This window comes from Pleurodeles waltl, chromosome 11 (assembly GCF_031143425.1).
Source record: "Pleurodeles waltl isolate 20211129_DDA chromosome 11, aPleWal1.hap1.20221129, whole genome shotgun sequence".
In the NCBI taxonomy this organism is placed as follows: Eukaryota; Metazoa; Chordata; class Amphibia; order Caudata; family Salamandridae; genus Pleurodeles; species Pleurodeles waltl.
In genome coordinates, this window is record NC_090450.1 from 4927892 (window position 1) to 4944517 (window position 16626).

The 16626-nt window shown below is 46.5% G+C and overlaps 1 protein-coding gene across 1 annotated transcript in view; it reads left to right on the forward strand.

Moving 5' to 3' along the window:
- The window catches only part of LOC138265210 (probable cation-transporting ATPase 13A4), a 389906-nt gene that overhangs the window by 364190 nt on the left and 9090 nt on the right, over window positions 1–16626 (forward strand). Inside the window, 1 exon segment of the mRNA XM_069212761.1 lies at window positions 10851–10931. Within this exon segment, the coding sequence (XP_069068862.1) occupies window positions 10851–10931 (81 nt within the window).

Sequence of the window (16626 nt, forward strand, 5' to 3'; positions counted from 1 at the left end):
CAGGGAACAACCACGACGCCATGGAGACGGAGCTGCACATCTTGCCCATGCTTGTCTACCTTTTCCTGCATTACGAACATCAACGCCGGCGAAGACGACCACAGTGAGTACTACCCTCTAGCACACAAGGGAGGGGGGAGGAAAAGGAGAGTGACAAACACACGCAACACCCCCAACACGATACACACAACCAGATGCAGTAACATTACATATTCACCCCGTATCCTCAGGAATAATGCAAGGACAAAAGGATTTGAAGAAAGTGAGTGTAATAAGATAAAATAGTATAAATAGGTGCTTCAAAATCAAAAAATATATACATATTTACAAATGTAGGGACACTGCCCAGTCCTCAATGTCCGTGGGCCACAGGGGCACAACACATAGGCCAAGGCCCCACCTCACTCCTGCAACAACACGGAGAGAGCACTGCAGGGGCATCAGCTTGAAAATACACAGGCACCTCAGGGGGACGGGGAAGAGGGGGGCACCTCAGCCGGAAGATGGCACAACACCACTGGTCCGGGAGGGGGCCACATGCCCTGTGCGATGTCCTGGGGAGTGCAAGGCCACAGTCTCTCTAGTGGGTGGGTTGCCCACTGCTTGGTCCTGGGGAGTGCAAAGCCACAGTCTCTCAAGTGGGTGGTTTGCCCACTGCTTGGTCCTGGGGAGTGCAAAGCCACAGTCTCTCTAATGGGTGGTCTGCCCACTGCTTGGTCCTGGGGAGTGCAAGGCCACAGTCTCTCTAGTGGAAGGCTTCTTCCACTGGTTCTGGAGGGGGCATTGTGCCCAGTGTGCTTCATCCTGGCAAGGAGGGGGTGAGTGGGCGGCTTCTTCCAATAGTTCTGGAGGGGGCCTTGTGCACAGTGTGCTTTATCCTGGAAAGGAGTGGGTGAGGTGATGGCTTCTTCCACTGGTTCTGGAGGAGGCATTGTGCCCTGTGATGCTGATCTTGGGGAGTGCAAGGTTTAGTCTCTCACCTGGGTGTCACACCCACAGGATTTGCAGGGGCCAGGACGCACTACAGCCCATGGAGGCACAACTACACACTGTCCGCCGGCGGTGACGACTGCTCAGTGGTGACAGTGGCAGGGCTGGTGTCGGTGCTGGCAGTGGTGGGGGGAAGGGTTGTAGCCTTCCCCTGCAGCCTCGGACGGCTGCCCACTGGGGCTGCTGCTGCTGGCAGTGGTGCTGCTGGCGGCGGGGCAGGTGGCGGTGCTGGCCGCGGTGCAGATGGTGGTGCTTTCAGTGGTGGGGGGAGGCTCCAGCCCTTCCCCTGCAGCCTCGGACGGCTTCCCACTGGGGCTACTGCTGCTGGCAGTGGTGCCGCTGGCGGTGCTGCTGGTGGTGCTGGCAGTGGTGGGGGGAGGCTCCAGCCCTTCCCCTGCAGCCTCAGATGGCTGAACCGCCATGGTTGGTGGTGGAGGTACCGAATGAATCCCAGAACCAGGCCTCCTGTCCTTCCTGCCTGCTGGTGCAAGCCCCTTGCCTTTCCCTTTGACAGCTGGGAGTGCCTTCTTGCCATTCCTTTTGCCAGCTGGTGGTGCCTCCTTGCCCTTCCCTTTGCCAGCTGGTGGTGCCTCCTGCCCTGCCGTTTGCCAGATGGTGGTGCCGTCTTGCCCTTCCTTTTGCCAGCTGGGGGTACCTCCTTGCCTTTTCTTGACGCACCTGGTGAAGGCACACTTTCAGTGCTGGTGCCCGGTTCCCTGGAGCCTCTGCCACCTGCAGTAGCTGTCGACACTACTGTGGCCATTGACTGTGTGGCTGAGGTGCTCGTCTGGGTTCTGACCATCCTGGCCCGATGTGAAGGACGGGGGGGAGGGGTAGGGAAGAGGTCAATGGTGGAGAGGAAGAGCTTCTTAGGAACACTGGGGCGGGAAGTGGGAGAAGGTTTTGGAGTGGAGGAAGAGGAAGTGGTTGTAGGAGGTGTCTGTCTGCAGATTGTGGGTGCAGGTGCATGGGCTGGATGCTGTTGTGAGGTGGAATGCTGTTGGGTGTCTGAGTGCATGCATCTGTGTACTTTGGGAGGAGGGGGCACAGACACAGTGGGAGAGGACACAGGGGACGTGTGCATGGATGTGGGGGTGGTGACTGACAGTGAGGGGCGTGTAGTGATAGGCGTGATGGTGATGGAGGTAGTGGATGATGATGTAGTGCATGCAGGTGTGAGTGTAGACGCAACTGGGAGGGAGGTGGACGAAGAGGGGGACACAGTGGAGGCAGTGGATGTTGGTATGTCTCATTCTGGATGGTGCTTGTGTGAGAGCCTATGGGATGATGTGTGGTGCTTGTGTTTGCCTGAGCCACTCCTGTGTGTTGTCTTGTGTGCATGCTGGTCTGGCTGTGTGCTTGGGATAGGTTGGGGTTGAGGGGAATGGGACTGGGCAGAGGAAGTTGGAGGGGGGAGGGTTGAAACAAGGACAATGGCTGCCATCAGAGGAGGCCAGAGCCTGGATTGATCTTAGTTGGGCAGTCATGCCAGTGTGAATGCCCTCCAGGAATGCATTTGTTTGTTGCAAATGGGCTGCCAGCCCCTGCATGGCATTCACTATGGTTGACTGCCCAACAGAGATGGATCTCAGGAGGTCAATAGCCTCCTCACTCAGGGCAGCAGGGCTATCTGGGGAAGGGCCTGAGGTACCTGGGGTGAAGGAGAGGCCCACCCACCTAGGTGATCGGGCACGGGAAACACGCTGATGGGGCTGCTGGGAGGGTGGGGCTGGTAAGGGGGTGGTGGCTGTACCTGTAGATGGGATGGCCACATAGGTGTCTGCCACCACCAGGAAGCTTCCATCGGAGGAGGTATCACTGTCAGAACTGTCCCCTCCTGTCCCCGCCGTGGTGCTCCCCTCACCCTCTGTCCCACTGGTGCCCTCACTGTCGGTGGATTTGGCCTCCTGGGCCTGTGGGATGCAGCTTCCTCTGTTACCGGTGCCTCTGCTCCTCCGCCACATGATGCTAATGCACAGAAGGACAGGGTGACAAAACAAAAAGGAGGGGAGAAACAAAGGATACACTTGGTCAATGGCTGCTCCAACACCACCGTTGGAGTACACGACACACACACACACAGGGCACAGCCCTATGCACTAGGGAATGCACTAACAGTCACAATGCTAGTCACCAGGCCAATGACAGGAATACCTAATGCCAATAGCAGAATACCTGAGACTCACAGACCCCTGCCCAGTAGTGAATGCCTACTAGCTTGGTATGAGGTGGTGTACCTCAGACCTCGCACAACCTGGGACCTAGCCTGCAATGCCCGGCCTGGCCTAGGGGCACTCACAGGCCCACATCCCACACCCGGAGACTACCCCACCACATACAAGTAGTATATTGGGAAACCATACTCACCCCCTTGTGGCTGCTGTGATGCCCTCAAGCACCCATCCAGCTCCGGATAGGCCACCGCCAGTATGTGGGCCATCAGGGGGGTCAGGTTTCGACGAGCACCCATTCCTCATTAGGAGGCCATCCCTAGATGGCCCTCCGCAGTCTTTTATTCCCAGTGTCTCAGGTCCTCCCACCGTTTGCGACAGTGGGTGCTCCGCTTGCCGTAGACACCCAGTAACCGCACCTCCTTGGCGATGGCACGCCATGTACCCTTTTTCTGATGGGCGTTGTGCTGCAGAAAAATACACATGGAAAAAGATATCAGTCAGACCGTCTGGCCTCTTACACTCAGGGCCCACCATAGCCCTCACATCCCCTTACGCACAGACATTGCTCTCCATACATGCAGCACACTGCTCAGGACCCTTCGATCAACCCCCTCTACACGAGGCCCTCACACACAGCAATCGATGCATTCATGCCACATGCATCGTGCTCACAGTGTACTGACCTGTTGGTCTGGAGGCCCATACAGCATTCAGTACTGGGGTAGGACCCCACCCCCCAGTCTCTCCAACTCCGCAGAGGTGAAGGCAGGGGCCCTCTCCCCAGTGACACGAGCCATGGTAGGTTCCAGACACAGGTCACAGCAGCACTTGCAGTGTAGGTCCTCTCCTGTGGAAGGTCAGGTAGCAAGTGAGTGAACAGATAGAATATGGCGGTCATATCCGCGGTGGTGCGTACCGTCACCGCCGGCGTACATCACCATTGGCCACTGTACCCCATAGGGCCCAATGTTAACCAATGAGGAGTTGCACGGCAGTTTCCGACCGCCTCCCGCAACGGCGCACAACGTCAGCGGAATAACCTCACTTCTACTTGCCCCTCCACACAGGACAGGCGGATGCCATTTCAGGGGGGGATGGAAGGCCATGACACTTAACTGCGTCACAGTACACATATGCACTATTTGGGCCTATCCAACATTATTGTGTTACAGTGACAACATGCAATGCAGTGTAGTGCTTGGAAATGTGGAATACTGACCAGCTGCTCCCCATTTTACCCCCTAGGTTACAACCGCTGCGGATGAATAGGAGTTGGAGACTTCACCCTTGGACAGACCCCTGGTGGACTTGCAAACAATGGAGGACAGGCACATTATCCTCACCTATAGATTGGATAGGGCCACAATCACAGAGCTGTGTGCCCAATTGGAGTCTAACCTAATCTCTGCTATCCGTCATACCACCGGGATCCCCCCTCTTGTGCAAGTCCTATCTGTGCTCCATTTCTTGGCAACTGGATCCTTCCAAGTGACAGTGGGCTTGGCAGCAGGAATGTCACAGCCAATGTTCTCAATAGTGCTGACCAGAGTGTTGGCTGCCCTGATTAAGTTCATGCGCAGCTACATCGTCTTCCCCCAGGTGGAGGATTTGGCCACAGTGAAGGGTGACTTCTATGCAATGGGACATATCCCCAGCGTTATTGGGGCTATTGATGGTACACACATAGCATTTGCCCCCCCCCCCCCCCCCCCCCCCGGAGAAATGAACAGGTATTCAGAAATAGAAAGAGCTTTCACTCGATGAATGTACAGATAGTGTGCCTGGCAGACCAGTACATCTCCCATGTCAGTACTAAGTATCCTGGGTCTGTGCATGATGCCTTTATCCTGAGGAATAGCAGCATCCCAAATAAGATGGCTCAACTCCAGAGGCACCGGGTGTTTCTAATAGGTGAACCCTGGTTGCCACCCAGTGGATGTTAGTGTATGGGTATGGTGTTGGCCATAAGGGTTGGTGTGTGTCTAACATGTGTCCCTCGACATTTGCAGGTGACTCTGGTTACCCCAACCTCTGACGGCTACTGAGCCCAGTGAGGAATGCCAGGACAAGGGCAGACGAACGTTACAATGAGGCATGTGGGCAGACAAGAAGGTTATCCAGAGGACCTTTGGCCTCCTGTAGGCCAGGTTTTGTTGCCTCCATCTAACTGGTGGATCCCTGTACTACTCACCCAAGATGGTCTGCCAGATAATCGTGGCATGCTGCATGTTGCATAACCTTGCCTTGAGACGGCAGGTGCCTTTTCTGAAGGAGGATGAGGCTGGAGATGGGCGTGTGGCAGCAGTGGACCCTGTGGACAGTGAAGATGAGGAGGCAGAGGATGAGGATGAGGACAACAGAACAGCAATAATGCAACAGTACTTCCAGTAACACACAGGTAAGACACTGTAACCTCACTTTAAATTGCAGTTCTGTGTTGGACATTGTACATGGCAGGCAGAGTCTCCCAATTCTATGGCCACTTACTGTACCCTTTGACATCTCTATTTTCAGATATCTGTGCCCCACTCTGGGACCTGGTATGTTGACTGCAGCCTACTACAGGTCATTCCTATGTATACATTCATGTACAGTTGGTTTGCAGTGTTTAAACCTTGTTAAACAAATATATACTCAAATCATTTGACATACTACATACTTGTATTTTTTCAAAGGGTGTTTATTTAAGTGCTAGGAAGTAGAGGGGTTTAGTGGAATGGGCTGGGGGGATGATAGAGGAAAGTCCAGGATAGAGTCCAGTCTGTTTGTATCAAAGGTGCATTGTTCAAGGGGGCATAGGAAGGGGAGCAATGGCAGTCCAAGGTGGACAGGGTGACAGAGTGGGACAACAGGGTGACAATCAGGAGAGTCTAATTTCCTGGCGGGGGTCTTGGCCATGTTCTCTGGCTTCTGCCTGGATCACAGGGACCGTTTGCGGGGTGGTTCTCCTTCTGCAGGGGGAGTGGTGCTGGTGGCCTGTTGTTCCTGTGGCGGGGTCTCCTGTCCACTAGTGGCAGCGGAGGTGGAGGACTGTTTATCAGTGTGTCCAGTGTCAGGGGCTGGGTGGTGTGCCACTGCCTCCCTCATGGTGTTAACCATGTCTGCCAGCACCCCTGCAATGGTGACCAGGGCGGTGTTTATGTCCTTCAGGTCCCCCCTGATCCCCAGGTACTGTCCCTCCTGCAGCTTCTGCGTATCCTGCAACTTGTCCAGTATCTGGCCCATTGTCTCCTGGTAATGGTGGTATGCTCCCGGGATGTCGGTGAGTGCCTCCTGGAGAGTCAGATCCCTGGGGCCTGGCCTCCCCCTGTCGCATAGCAGTCCTCCCAGCTTCCCTGTGTGCCTACTGCCACTGACCCCAGGTCCCTGATCGTCCTATGTTTGTGGGGTGTCCTGGGTCCCTGTAGTGGTGGACATACTGCTGATTGCGGTGTCCTGGGGACAGAGGTATGGGACCACTGGGTGGGTGCTGTAGTGGTGTTTCCTGAGGGGGGGAGGCTCTGTGGTGGTATGGGACTGTGTCTAGGTAACCGACTGTCCGGGAGACCCTGATGGGCCAGGTTGGTCATCGAGATCCAGGCGTCCAGAGCTGCTGTCATCACTGTGTGCCTCTTCTGTGAGGGGACTGGATGTTGCTGGCACCTCCTCTCCGGTGATGTTGGGTGGGGGACCTGTGGGGATGTAAGTGCAGTGTTACTGTTACTGCATGTGACATCTTGTGCATGGGTGTGATGCCCTCTATGGTTGTGATTGCCCTATCAGCTTTGACTTCTGTGAGTAGTCATTTTGTGGGCTAGGTGATTGTCTCTAGTGTGCATGTTTTAGTGATAGGTGTCCATGCACGTCTGTGAAGGGGGTCCATGCATTGCTGTTACGTGCAGGGCTTGGTATTGGGATGGGTGGGCTGTGATGGTGGGGTGTATGTGAGATGGTGGAGTGATGGGGTGAGGTTAGGGGTTGGGGTATGTGATGGCATGCAGGTAGAGGGGTAGTAGTAGTAAAGATTTGATTTACCAGGGTCCAGTCCTCCCCCTACTCCTGCCAGGCCCTCAGGATGCATGATTGCCAAGACATGCTGCTCCTGTGTTGTTAGTTGTGGGGGAGGAGGTGGTGATCCACCGTCAGTACTGCTATCTGGTGTCTTGCTACCATGGAATGCACCTTCCCCCGTAGGTCGTTCCACCTCTTCCTGATGCCGTCCCTTGTTCTGGGGCTGCTGTCCCATGGCATTGACCCTGTCCACAATTCTCCGCCATAGCTCCATCTTCCGAGCAATGGATGTCTGTTGCACCTGTGATCCGAATAGCTGTGGCTCTACCGGATGATTTCCTCCACCATGACCCTTAGCTTCTCCTCTAAGAACCTGGGGTGTCTTTGTGGTGCCATTGGTGTAGTGTGAGTGGTGTGTGTGAGGGTGTGTGGGGTGATGTGTTGGGGTGTGTGCTGTAAAGTGCGTGGATGGTGTATGGGTGATGGTGTTCTGTGGATCTGGTTCTGTGGGTGCTCTTGGTGTCTCTCTCTCTCTCTCAGTTGGCAATTTTTGTTAGTCGTAAAGGGCTGTGGGTGGTGTGTGTGTTTTATATTGGTGTGGGTGTGGTGTGTGTATGTGTGTCAGGTGTGTGTAGTTTGAATTGTCCAATGTAGTGTTGTTTTGTTTGTGTGTGTGTATTTTGAGTGCAGCGGTATGTACCGCCAATGGTTTACTGCAGTTGAATGTCCGCCATTGTGATTCGTGGGTCATAATGGTGTGGGCATAGTTCTGTTGGCGTAGTGGTGTGTGTTTTGGTACCGCCAGTTTATCACTGACCTTTGGGTTGGCTGACTTGTGTGTGTGTCTGTACAGTGACGGATTGCTATGTGTGTGTCATAATATGGGTGGTGGTAATCTGCCGTGCCAGTGATATGTTGGCGGCAGTGAGCATGGCGGTAAGCGGGATGTACCGCCAATGTCATGATGAGTGTTTACTGCTCAGCTGCGTTCTCTTAATATAACAACCAACATCATGGTGAGAGAATGTGATAGTGCAGGCCATTGGCTACTCCCTTCCTTTATCCACCAATTGAGAGAATGCAACAGTATAGGGCATTAGCAGCATTTTTGCTTTACCTGCAAATCATGAGAACTCAACCGTGGGGCCATTGGCTGTACTCCTCCCTCACCTTCCAATCGAAAAAGGGTCGCCTTGAACTCGCTACCACCCTCTAACGTGTGACGTTAGCCCTCCAGTATAATTCTGTGGCTGGGTTGCCTAAGCCACGTCAAGCTTTTTACCAGGTTGCCAGAACTTGCGACTTGCTGTGCTGGTAAAATCTGCTCCATCGGCGGTTGAGAGATTTGGCCTCATTCCGTGCTCCAAGTGGAGTGGCAAAACTACGCGAACACTGCCGGCAGAGCAGAGTTTATCGCCTACCCTTAGTCTAAACATGACACCTGTACCTGCTTCCAATCCAAAGTTAGCACCTATTAAATAAACTAAGGTAACTAAGTGATAGTGAAAGAGAGATCTAGGCCTTGCAGCAGTGAAAAACAACTTCAGGAGTTTTTCACTATCAGGACTTGTATAACTGATATGCACATGTCCTGCTTTTTAAATACAAGGCACCGTGCCCTGTGAGCCTTTAGGCCAGGGCCTAACATTGAGGTGGCTTATATGTATTGAAAAGTAAGATTTAGGCCTGGCAAAAGGTTTATTTTTTTAGGTTAAAATTGCAGTTTAAAACTGCACCACAGGCCACAATGGCAGGCCTGAGAAAAGTGCTTCTTCAGTGGGTGGCACAACAGGTGCTGAGGGCCAGTCTGTGACTAGCGGTGAATGTTTGATTTGTTTCTATTATCTGTTGTTTTTGCATTTGTTGCCCTTAGTGGGAAGGGTATGCCCAAGACGTGGGTCCCATGCTTGCTATGCCACCAGATTCAAGCTAGCCTGACTGAAGAAGGGTGATTCCCAGAAACCGATCCCAGGATGCTTGTTTCTGGCCCGGGAGGACATGGCCTGGCAGTTCTGAATGGACTATTCCCATGGGTAACGGGGTCAAGACTGATTTGCATATGGCTGGGTCCAAACTGGAATGGCATGGCAAGCAAAAAAACGGATTGATTGAACCCAGATCTGTGACTGGGGTGGATGTTTGATTTGTTCTGCATTCCACTCATCATCTGTTGTTTTTGCAGGCCCACTGGTAGCATTTTATTTACAGGACCTGGGTACATGTATTACTAGGAACTTATAAGTAAACTAACTGTACCAATAAAGTGTAGATTAATTTTACTGGATAACGAAAGCACTTTAGCACTGGTTAGCAGAGCTGATCGAGTCTGCTCCGAAAGGTAGCATAGGTTCAATATGCCACAGACGTTAAAGAGCTGCAGCTGTCAGCTCCAAAACATAACTCATTGTCACAAACATGCAAGGAGCAGACTCGAATTATGTGCCTGGCTGGCTTTTCCTATTCTTCACTGCTCTTGGGTTTGTCAACACTGAGTCCTGATGAAGGTCACGCAGACCTAGGGGGCTCTTGAAAGCAAAATGTCAATGGTTTCTCCTCCTTTACACTGTCTGCGGCATTACATTTGCTGAAGTGTCCTTAACATTGCCGTGAAAGAAGGACTTTTTTTTTTGCTACAGATTTAGGATTTGGTCACAGTTAAAAGGAGGTCGTACCGTCACAGTATCCCTGGATTTGAATTCTAATAATTATGTTGATGAATGATCTTGTTTAAATGGGGGGCAACAGTGTTGATTTAGAAATACTGTTTTATTCATGGCTCATTGATGGATATATGGATACTAATGCAAGTCTTTGTACAACAGTACGCTCTCTTTTCTTGAATTTGCATTCACAGCCACTGTAGCGGGAGTGTACAACCAATAATTAAGTAACTTGTCAACATATCCTACAGGAACATTTTGTTGTTTGATTACTATTTACCCAGTTCCCTGGCCAATACTGGGTTGCCCTATCCTGTATTAAGGGTATTCAATTTAGAGTGCAATGTTGGTAGGCTATATGTGGTTTGTATGAAATAAAATCTGTAACCATATTTCAATACAAGAATACAAGACTAGTTACATTTCAGAATTAAATGTGAATCAAAATATGCATATTTTAGGTCCAGTTTTTTTATAGCTAAATTGAAATAATCTATGTTTATTGCTTTCTATATATCTAATTGTCTACTACATCATGTAGGCTTAAATAAATAAAATGAATATTGAAGTTTGGGTGCTCCGACGTCTGGTTAGCCACTGTAGCACATACTCTAAATACTTTGGAAAGGGGGAAAACACAAGTGTGTAGATTGAAATTCTAATTAGGGAATTATTATGACTTTCGTTGATACAGACGAATCCGTAAAAATTACCTGTTCTAAATAGGACAGAGAGGACATCTGTCAATTTGTGGGTAATTTGTTTGTATCTGACAATTTCTAAATGACTTCCTTTAACTGAGTTGCAAAAAACTTAATTTAACAGTTGATCCATTACATTAAAGTTTGAATTTAAATGAAGATCCCCTATATTTGCATTACTCAAGATATTTATTCAATCAAATGAGCACAGTGTTTGAGGATAGCATTCGATTGGTGGTTTCCTAGGTATCAGAACCTGTTTTTGTTAAATGTTGTGTACACAAGATACATGGTTGAATGTTATCATAAATGTCTTCCTTTTTGTCCCGTGACAGCTGGTCTGCATTCCCACTATGTGGAGGGTTTACCTGTTCATCACACTAGTCATCCTGTTCCTTGCATGCTATGGAGTGGAGGTAAGTACTATTTCTGTCTCAGACTGACTAAGGTACCTACCCGTCAACGGGTTCCATAGACTATGCTAATGTGATAAAGGCACATGAAACATTATTCAGAGGTTTGTGGTTGTGTTAAGTAATGCAAGAAAGACTTTTAATAATCTGGATTAGTTAGGTTTCAACAGTTTTGTAAGACAACACAGAGCACAATCCCCACTCCAGGGTGCAGGGGTAATTTAAATTCCTATTTAATCTCAAATCAGAATTGACTTTTAATTATTATATTATTAACATTCCTCGCTTTATTGTAAATATGATTTGTTTCAAACAACTATCTTGGTCAGAAGTTATAAATGGTATGGTGTTACCTTCAAAACAAGCACAGAAGACTTTGTAGTGCTATTAGTGAATTGAAAGATTGGAAGTTTAATATTATATTTATGTCCCATGTGGTTCTCTAACAAAGTGATGTTCAGAGGGATAGAATTATGTGCTTAACCAGATAGAACGTAGACATATTTACTGATTTGTTTTCTAAGGAAATTCAAAGAGTAGATTTGGATACATAGAGCATTTTGTCGTAGCTGTTTACGTAAAACCCATATCTTCGCTTCAGAAAAACAGGATTCTTATACTTATTCTGTGTAGAGATCATTTCTGACTGCTAAAAATATTCACTCGTAAAATACATCAGTAAGAGGGGAAGTAGGTTTCTCCAGGCAAGTGACAAGAAAGTAATATATGCAAGTTAGCTGACCACCCACAATTTTACTGGTATTCACAAACACCTTGCATGACTTGCCTACATATTCCATACATTTTCACACTTACACCTAGACTGACTAGGCATAGGTAGAACGGTAAGGGTAGAACAGGTATGTAACAAAAGCACTGTGACATTGAATAGAATGCAAGGAGTCTTTCAAATAAAAATATTTTTTTTTTCCTGTAAAATAACGAAAGAAAGCAAAATATATTAAATTTCACTGAAATTCTAACCATACACTCGTGGATTTTCTGCAATGGATCCTATAAAAGTCAGAATGTCTCCATGCTTCAGCCATACACCTCTAGAGATTTCAGACTCCTTCAGGGCAAAAGAGGATAATAGAAATTCATGTCTCTAGAAAGAACCTCAATAAGTGAAGTAGTTCGGGTAACTAAACATTTAAAAAAGGAACAAGTGGATAAGGAGTAAAAATAGAAAGCAGAGAAACTAAAAATATTTGATCTTTTTATAGTTCTCAGAGGAAAAAATGTGATATTAGTTAATGTGACTATGGCATGGCGGACAAATAAAGAATGTAAGCAACTGGGCTGCACTAGAAGCGTATCTAACACTCTCAAGAAAGATTAAGGTCACGGTTAGTCAATCTGACCTTAATGATGGTGATGCTGATATACCTACTGTAAAGTACTTTAAATGAAAATAATCCTGTAAGCAGAGGCATTATGGATTAAGGAACATATTGTCATATATGTGACTTATTTCTTTGATCGTGTCATTGGGAGAACTGGTCTGAATGAAGTAGGTGAGATGCAAAATCAGAGAAGACTTGTAATTCCTTCTTCTGCCATTCTTTCGGAGACACCTTGAAGAAATCCTGGCACCTGGGATACAGAACTATACCCATAACCTCTTTCTGCACAAATCACTCACTGGCTGTGTGACCAACAACCACCAATAATTTAAAAACAACTACACAGACATGGATCTAACATTATACACTTTGGGCATGTTCTATTTGGGATTCCGAAATTACCAAATCCGAAGGCAGAAATGCAGGAATGTATACAGAAAACTAAATTCTAATACTGAAAATGTTGGACTTAAAAATGCATCTTTCTAGAATCCAGATGCATGATTTTGATTTCATTCAAAGGAAAAACCATGCTCTCCCTTCAAAAGTAGTCAAGATAAACTTTCTTTTTTTTTTGTTTTTTTATTGGGTGTAAAAGAAAATACCTGGGTCATATTCTTGTTGGTTATAAACATACAAATTTCAGCAACCTGGCTCTAAATAAATATAAATATATAAATTGATCTCCATTATTACATTGGAACTCCTCATTCATTTGAAAGAATAACAAATAATAATAAATTATTTTTGTATACTAAACTTCAAGTTTGTATTTATGTATTTGTAATATTTGTGCATCATAGAAAGGCTGGTAGAAAGCCAGTGCCATGGGCCCCCCTGCCCAGCAGTGCCCATTTCGATGGTGCGAGGGGCCCTGTGAGACAGCAATGTGAGGCCAAGACCAATGCCACCACACAGTTTCCATTGGGCTGACTGGAAGACACCTTAGTTTCCACTGGTCAGCCCGGTGGAAACCTTGAAATGGGGCTTGTGGGGAGACCTCCAGCTCTGCGGCAGTCTCTCCACTGCATGTCTGGTGGCCATCTTATGTGACCTCCAGGCTTGTAATGAGGCCCTGAATCTTCAGTCTTCAATCCATCTGCCATCTATCTCTTCTTTCAGATTCTTATACCAACAACGTGTCCCTTGTAATTTACCCCAAACTAAGGTTTACACTAACTCCTCTGAATATTTACTATTATTTCCTAAATTGGGGCTTCTACAGGATGTCATTTCTTGGAATGACAACCAGAACCACATTCTAATTTTAGAGAATCATGTCTTAATTTGATCAATGAAGTCCATTTCCCCACTAAACTATCTAAAGATCCCCTATATAGCTATAGCCCATGTTATCATATTTCTATACATTATTGAATTCAAATTGAGGCTTAAGATATTACAATTCCTTAAGGTCTTTCTAAAATAATGCCAGTAATGCTACAATAGGTGAAGGAATTATGAAAATGGAGGGCTAGAGTGGACCATGCCCCGCGTTCCTGGTGGATGGCGTTTTGGTCTGGAGGTAAGAATTGGGAGGGAGGATAGATAGGGAGGATGCAATGAACAAACAAATAAAAGGTGAAAATGGTGTTCTGATGAAATCTTCTACAAACTTGAGGCTTTGGGTTGAGAAGAAAAAAAACAACTATAATACCAGATACTATTCAGCCTTTAGTGATATGTATTTAAAAATATAATATATATAGTAAATGGACTGAACAATCCACAGAAAAGTAAAGCATCAATGAGGTGGCTGATAGAAAGGAGGCCTGAAGTTATTTTTTTCTAAGAAGATCACTTTCAATAAAATAAATTATTTTATGTTCCTCCTTGGATTTGCTTTATATGTGTTTTCTCACCTCGGGGTGCCCATTAGGGGGAAGCTATTTTCATAAGAAAAGGGTTTGAGTGAAAAGTTGAAAACATCCTCAGATAAGGAAGGCATTGGGTAGGGGGTTACAATTTCGATTTTCAGCACCCATCTTCTATTGTTTACCAAAAATTGTATTATTGACAAAACTCTCAATTTTTAGATAACTTACTTGTTTCTTTTAAGGAACTTACATGCCCAGCTATTCTGGGAGGAGATTTTAACTTTCTGCAGTTTGTGGAGGTTAGTTAGTCAAAGAACGATAAGAAATAAAATAAACTAAAACCAGACAGAATAATTACAAGGTTGTTACAGGAAGATGACATTAAAGAGCCTTGGAGGGATGCCAAAGAGTCACTATAAGATTTCACAAGCCTACCAAAGGATTCCATTTAGTTGTTTAATTTGATTTTTTTCTGGCCTCACATCCGACAGGGAAAGAAGTTGGAAATAATTCCCATAAGCTTCTCTCACCATGTGGCTCTTTATTTGGAAATAGACCTAGAGAGGATAGGTACACGTAAAAGAAGAAGGTTTTTACCTACTAGTGTTTCACCAGGTTGAAATGCTTTCGAAGTATCTCTGCCATGGAGAATCAGCACAGACAAGTAGTAAGCTTTTATTTCTATAAAATAAAATACCATCAAAGCACATAGAAAGGCATGTTACAACATAATAAAACAATTAACATTAAAGCTTCTAAGTAAAAATTACAAGGATTAAAAACAACAATTCAGCCACCTCACAACCCTCGTTTAAAAAAAAAATAAGTTATGTTAAAAAAAGAAAATATTCAAATGCAATAACAATGGAAAATAAATAGCTACAATCCGCAGCACACAGAAACTCGTTCTTATCTCCTCACCAAGAAATTGACATCCAATTACTATTACCAGCTCATGGCAATAATAATGTTAAGTGGCATACTCATGACTTCAATAGTTTATGTCTGATAGGCCAAATTGCCTCCAAAAACTTTGCCAATGAACAAGCCACATTGCCGTGAGCGTTTGATTTAAAAATCCTCATAGCTGCTGACCCACTCCCAAAGCCCAAGGATCTGCAGACTGGGCTAAGCCAACGTGCTCTCTGCTTATGATAAGTGGGCAGCAGAATAAAACATGGGCTATATGTTCAGCGACTCCACATCCCATTGGACGTAAATCATTGTCTGCACCTGAATTAGACCATTTGCAAGTAAACGAGCGAAGTGGTAATGTTCCCAACCTAAATCTGATTAAAAGTGCACGTGCCGAGGGGGGTACAATCAAATCCATAAAATGCTCAAATTCATAATGGCATTTCAGAGATAAAAAACTATTAGTTAAACTGAACGAGGGAACCTCTGCTAATTATTTCACTTGTACTCTCAGCCAAAATGTATCTTTCATAAGCTGCACAGCATTTTGTGGAAGATGTACGGGGTCCAATCAGAGACTACTCAGTCCAAGATTGGAAAAAGTTTCTTTCACATAATTGCACCACCTTACTCTCTTTATGTCTTGCACAGTCATCAGAGCTCTAAGCCCGGCTCTATATGGGCCAAAGATGTCCAAGGACCATACCTGATCCAGTATATCAGTGGTCTTAGGGCAGCAATATGTGAAATAGAATAAAGATTTAGATCCAGCCAAATGGGCACAGTCGGGGAGCTTGCCGGTATTTTTAGTAACATTTTCAGAAAATTTTTTACAACTTTCTCCAAGTCATTTAGGTTACAATAACCCCATAGTTATGGACCATATAGTACTCCTCCCCTTGCTTGGGCTTTATATATTTCCATTGGAGGAGTGATTGCACAGCTAGGAGATTTGGCGACATATCTCAAGATACATCCAGATTTCTGTTTAAAACTCATGGTGGACTTTGATAAGTGGTCCTTCCATTTATGGGAGTCCTCCAACCTTATTCCCAGAAAATCAAAATCAAATACTCTTTCTAAGGCCTCCCTCTCCAAATATATCTTCTTTCCAACTTTTTTTTTGAGATCACCAAACACCATACATTTGGTTTTGGAGGTATTTATTTCCAAACCATGAACTTTGCAAAAGCACGTGAACTTTTCGAGCAAATTAATTAGACCGGAAGCAGTTAATAATAACAAGGTATCATCTGCGAACAGCAGACACAGCACCCTTACTCCCTCTATCTTGGGTGCATCACTGTCGCAATCCATTAATCCTTTAAATAGGGGATGCAGACATCAATAAACAGTATAAAGAGTGTAGGAGCCAACACACATCCCTGCCTGACCCCTCTACGTACTGCAATCTCGTCTAATAACTCCCCTTGTGTCCCCCATCTAATTCTGGCATAGCTCCCTGAATGCAACTCTTTAATTAGATTTAACAAAGGGCCCGGCACTCCAGGATTTGTGCAACAAACAATTTCCTGGCCTCCAAGTCCACCACCTTCCATTTAATCGTGAGGAAGCGGAAAGCCTCGTCAACCGTACTAATCTTCTGTCTAAAGCCAGCCT